Source organism: Bactrocera latifrons, unplaced genomic scaffold, assembly GCF_001853355.1.
Source record: "Bactrocera latifrons isolate USDA-ARS-PBARC rearing strain unplaced genomic scaffold, ASM185335v1 scaffold_522, whole genome shotgun sequence".
Classification (NCBI taxonomy): Eukaryota; Metazoa; Arthropoda; class Insecta; order Diptera; family Tephritidae; genus Bactrocera; species Bactrocera latifrons.
This window is the reverse complement of record NW_017537182.1, coordinates 79,613-83,561: the sequence shown is the minus strand read 5'-3', so window position 1 is coordinate 83,561 and position 3,949 is coordinate 79,613. Positions and strand designations below refer to the sequence as shown.

The window sequence follows — 3,949 nt, the reverse complement described above, 5'->3', positions numbered from 1 at the left end:
AATTGAAATCGGTCCACTGCGGAGGCTATGATAAAATGTCTATTTTTCTTATATAGATTGCTCAAATTAAATTCTCGAGTGTACCTGAGCAATGTCAATCCGTACACTTACCCTAATATATTCCATATAATGATATTCGCCTTTCCCTGTATTTAAACCGTTCTAGTTGGTCAAAATGCGTGGTTTTAAAAATTGTGGAGATTCGCGCTGAATAATAAAGGAATTGGTCGACACCTTGGTCTAACCCTCATATCCCTAATACGAATTACGATAAAGTTTTTCTAGCACCTGAAAGAATTTCGCCCGCTTAGATTCCTCCAAGTTGCAAAGTATAAAATGTTTGGTTACACCCGAACTTTAGTAGGACTCGAAATGTAAATTGTAGTACTACAAATATAAATTTAATTTAAGTTGGTGACAATGCTGATATTAATTCCGTTCCCTAGTGAAGTTCGTTCAAATTTACATTGGTTTAAATATGGTACCGATTAATTTTGACTCTTTTCATATTGGTTCTATAAACTAGATTTGTAGGTATTGTTTAGCTTAGCAAATTGCTGCTGAATTTTCAATGCCAAAAAAAATTTCCTTCACTGCAAGTTGCCATAAGGGTAAATTCTATTTTCCATTATTAACACAAAATTATCTTTTTAATTCATTATATGACGGTTTCTTATCAAATGCTGGAAATAAAAAGAAATGTCCAAAAAATTTTCCGACAATATTCGAAGCTACAATTCTGCCTATGCTAAGGTTGGTTCTAACACATTTGTAAGATTAATTTATCGTTTCGCAGCATATTTTATCATACTGCAGCAAACGCATATGGCCGTACGCCAAAGTATAAATGCAGTTGCTTTATCTTGCTGAACCAAACGCTGTTGAAAGATATATGTCTTCAGCGCAGTTCTGGGTATAAAAACTCAAAAACACCTTCCTTAAATAACGGTGCCCATTGACAGTTTTCTTCATAAAAGTATGGCCTCGTTTTGGATGCAGTTCCGTCCGCGGATTATTTCGAGATTTCATTAACTCCATTAACAGACATTATGCTTATTTACATTTTCGTTCAAATCCAAATGGGCCTCATCAGACAGAAATAGTCAATTTATCAACTTATTGTCTTCTTTGGCGGTTTATTTTTGGCAAAATTTCAGGAGAATAGGAAATTTGAGAGAGTTTAACAGGGTTTGTTATTTCAACTATGTGCGGAAACAAGTTTAAGAAGTTTTTATGTTGCAAGTGGAAACTCTTGAATTTGTCTGAATAGACGAGGCAACCACCGCGTTTGTTTCTTAAGCCCGAACATACATAGGTTGTTCACGGTAAGGTGGTTATCTGGTTATGTGGTTATTAGATTAAAAATAACCTCTATGTGCCGTGAACATGCCATATTGTATGGTTATTTGCTTATTTTTACGCAAACAGCTGTTCATTGTTTACAATTTTAGTTCAATGAAATTCCTACTTATAAAATGCCTAAACAAAGTTTAAAAATCAATATAATTGAATTTAAAATAAGTTCTGCTATTCAGGAAATGGACTTTATTGAAGGTATGAGCTTATTAAATAACCCGAACTTGGATGAAGTACTAAATGAACTGCTAGAGGATATAACATTAATCATCTGAAGTAGACGGGGAGATGAACTACATGTTCCGAAATCTATTCATTGGCGAGAAAATGTTCTGTGTTGCTTTGCCGATGGAAGATTTTTACAAATGCTGCGCGTCAGCAAATGCCAATTCGCTTATCTTCTAGAAATATTTTCTAATGATATGAACTTTACTAATTCAAGTTTACAAATACCTGTAGATTTGCAACTCGCAATCGTATTGCTCCGATTAGGTTCATCGGGTGAAAGTGCTTCTGTACGTAATATCGCTACAACTTTTGGTGTGGGAGATGGAGGTACATTAACCAATATCACCAAAAGAGTTTTTTCGGCAATTTTGAATAAACTACCTGCCTGGACCGGCAGAGCGCCGGGAACTTGTTTTCCAAACATTCTGCCAATTACCATATTGCATTGGTTACATTGACGGTAGCGAGATTAAACTGGCCGAAAAGCCGAACAAAAATCATGAGGTGTATTTTTCTCGGCAACGAATATACTCTATCAAATTGCAAGTCGTATGTGACCATAAGTTACGCGTATTACATGCAAAAGTGGGCAATCCCGGAAGCTACCACGATTCTAAAGTGTTTAGGAAATCTCATATTGGAAGAAACACAACTASCTTATTTAGTGGAGAAGAGTGGATTGCAGGTGATTCTGCGYAYAAGTTGACAAAACATTTAATAACACCATACCGAAGCAATTCTTCTTTAGCAGACTCTGAAAGACTAGCTAAATTCAACAAAGTACATAGCCAGTATCGGGTTAGAGTCGAAAATTGTTTCGGGATTCTTAAAGAAAAGTTTTGTAGTTTGAAACAAATGCGGATAAAAATAAAAGACCGAGAGAGTCAAAAAATTTTTAATAAATGGGTACTTGTCTGCTGTGTGCTGCATAACATAAGGGAAGGAAGGGCGAGATTCTTCACTCTTTAAAAGGCAAAGTGTCGAAGCCCATGAATGCCAATGTGATGGAAATGCAATGGTTGCACCTACCCCCGAACTAAAAAGACAAGCACTATACAATTTAATTTTTAAATAAAAATTCATATTTTTGTTTTAATAACAAGCAACTGAAAATTATTTACATATTTGTTTATTTGTTATTATATTTATTATTATTATTATTACTTTTATATTTCATTTCTATTTCCAACACCATTTTTTTGAGTTGGAAATCGTTTCTTTTTCTTTTCATTTTCATGCTTGTTTGCTTCAACTTCCTTCGTTAAATTGAATTTTTCAATTTCAAATTGAAGCTGTTTTTCGCGAAAGCTCATTCGTTCAGCTTCTAACGTAGCCAGTTTATCCCTGGCAGTGTTTTGTTGTTTGGCCTTAATTTTTTTTGTAAAAACCTGGCCGCAGGTGAGCCAGATGCCAACTCAGAAATGTCGCGTTCTTCCTCCGCTTCGGGGTCTTCTAAATTATCCACAACATTTTCCACAGGGTCGAGTTCCATTGCAGAGGAGCTCATTACCACCACCTCAGCTTCCCTCTCCGTAGCAAAAATGTCCGCTAAATGTTTGTAATGCGGACAACTGTTAAGCACTTTATCTGTAATAAAGCAAATCATTGATTACAATTTAATGCCAAAGATGATATTAAAATATATATAAAATGTACCCATAACAGTCAGCTCTACATCGCCATCCTCTACTCCAGAGCCCGTGGAATTTAGCCAGTGTTCTGCCGATTTCATTTGGTTTTTTAGATACCGAACCTTGCATTTTAAAATGTTGAATGTCGCTTCAATTTTTGTTTCTGCAAGCAACTTACTATAATAGGTTTTCGCTTTTGGTTTCTGAAATTAAAGGAGATGTAATTATATTAAAATAAATAAGTAATGTGTCAAAAATTCGCCTCGATGTTTCGGTGTTCCTCCATATAGCACAGCACTGTTCTGATTTCGGCTTCCGTCCATTTTTTCACCTCGTTTTCTCGCCGGCGCTTTCGTATTTCTGTAGACACTAAAATTGAAGTATAAATAAATGACAAAAAAATTTATATTTATTTTGTACTTTGTGATTTTTACTTACTTTGATGATTTTTGATAATTTTTGATGGTTTTTGATGTTTTTTATTTCGCTTTTAATTTGCTGATTGTAAACAAAAAACAGCTGTTAATAGCAGAATTTCCAATAAGAAAATCTAAAAGGAAATGCCATTCGCTTAGTTTTATTTATTATTTGTGCTGCCATTTAGTAAAACTCCAACGACTCACTGGAAATAAGCAAAGAACCACATAATCTGTAAACAATGGTCTGGGTTGGTCAAAGTTGGTTATTTTGTCATACCGCATTTTGTTGTTGTTTACTTAATCACATAACCACAT

At 34.7% G+C, this 3,949-nt stretch overlaps 1 protein-coding gene across 1 annotated transcript; it reads right to left on the bottom strand.

The window, feature by feature from the left end:
* Positions 1-2,889: 2,889 nt before the first annotated feature.
* Positions 2,890-3,677, bottom strand: LOC108974074. Its single transcript, XM_018941692.1, has 3 exons — positions 3,654-3,677; positions 3,241-3,584; positions 2,890-3,171 (listed from the first exon to the last, which is right to left on the bottom strand). Exons 2-3 carry the CDS (start codon positions 3,314-3,316, stop codon positions 2,909-2,911), a joined length of 339 nt encoding a protein of 112 aa, XP_018797237.1. The 5' UTR covers positions 3,317-3,584; positions 3,654-3,677; the 3' UTR covers positions 2,890-2,908.
* Between the last annotated feature and the right edge of the window lie 272 nt (positions 3,678-3,949).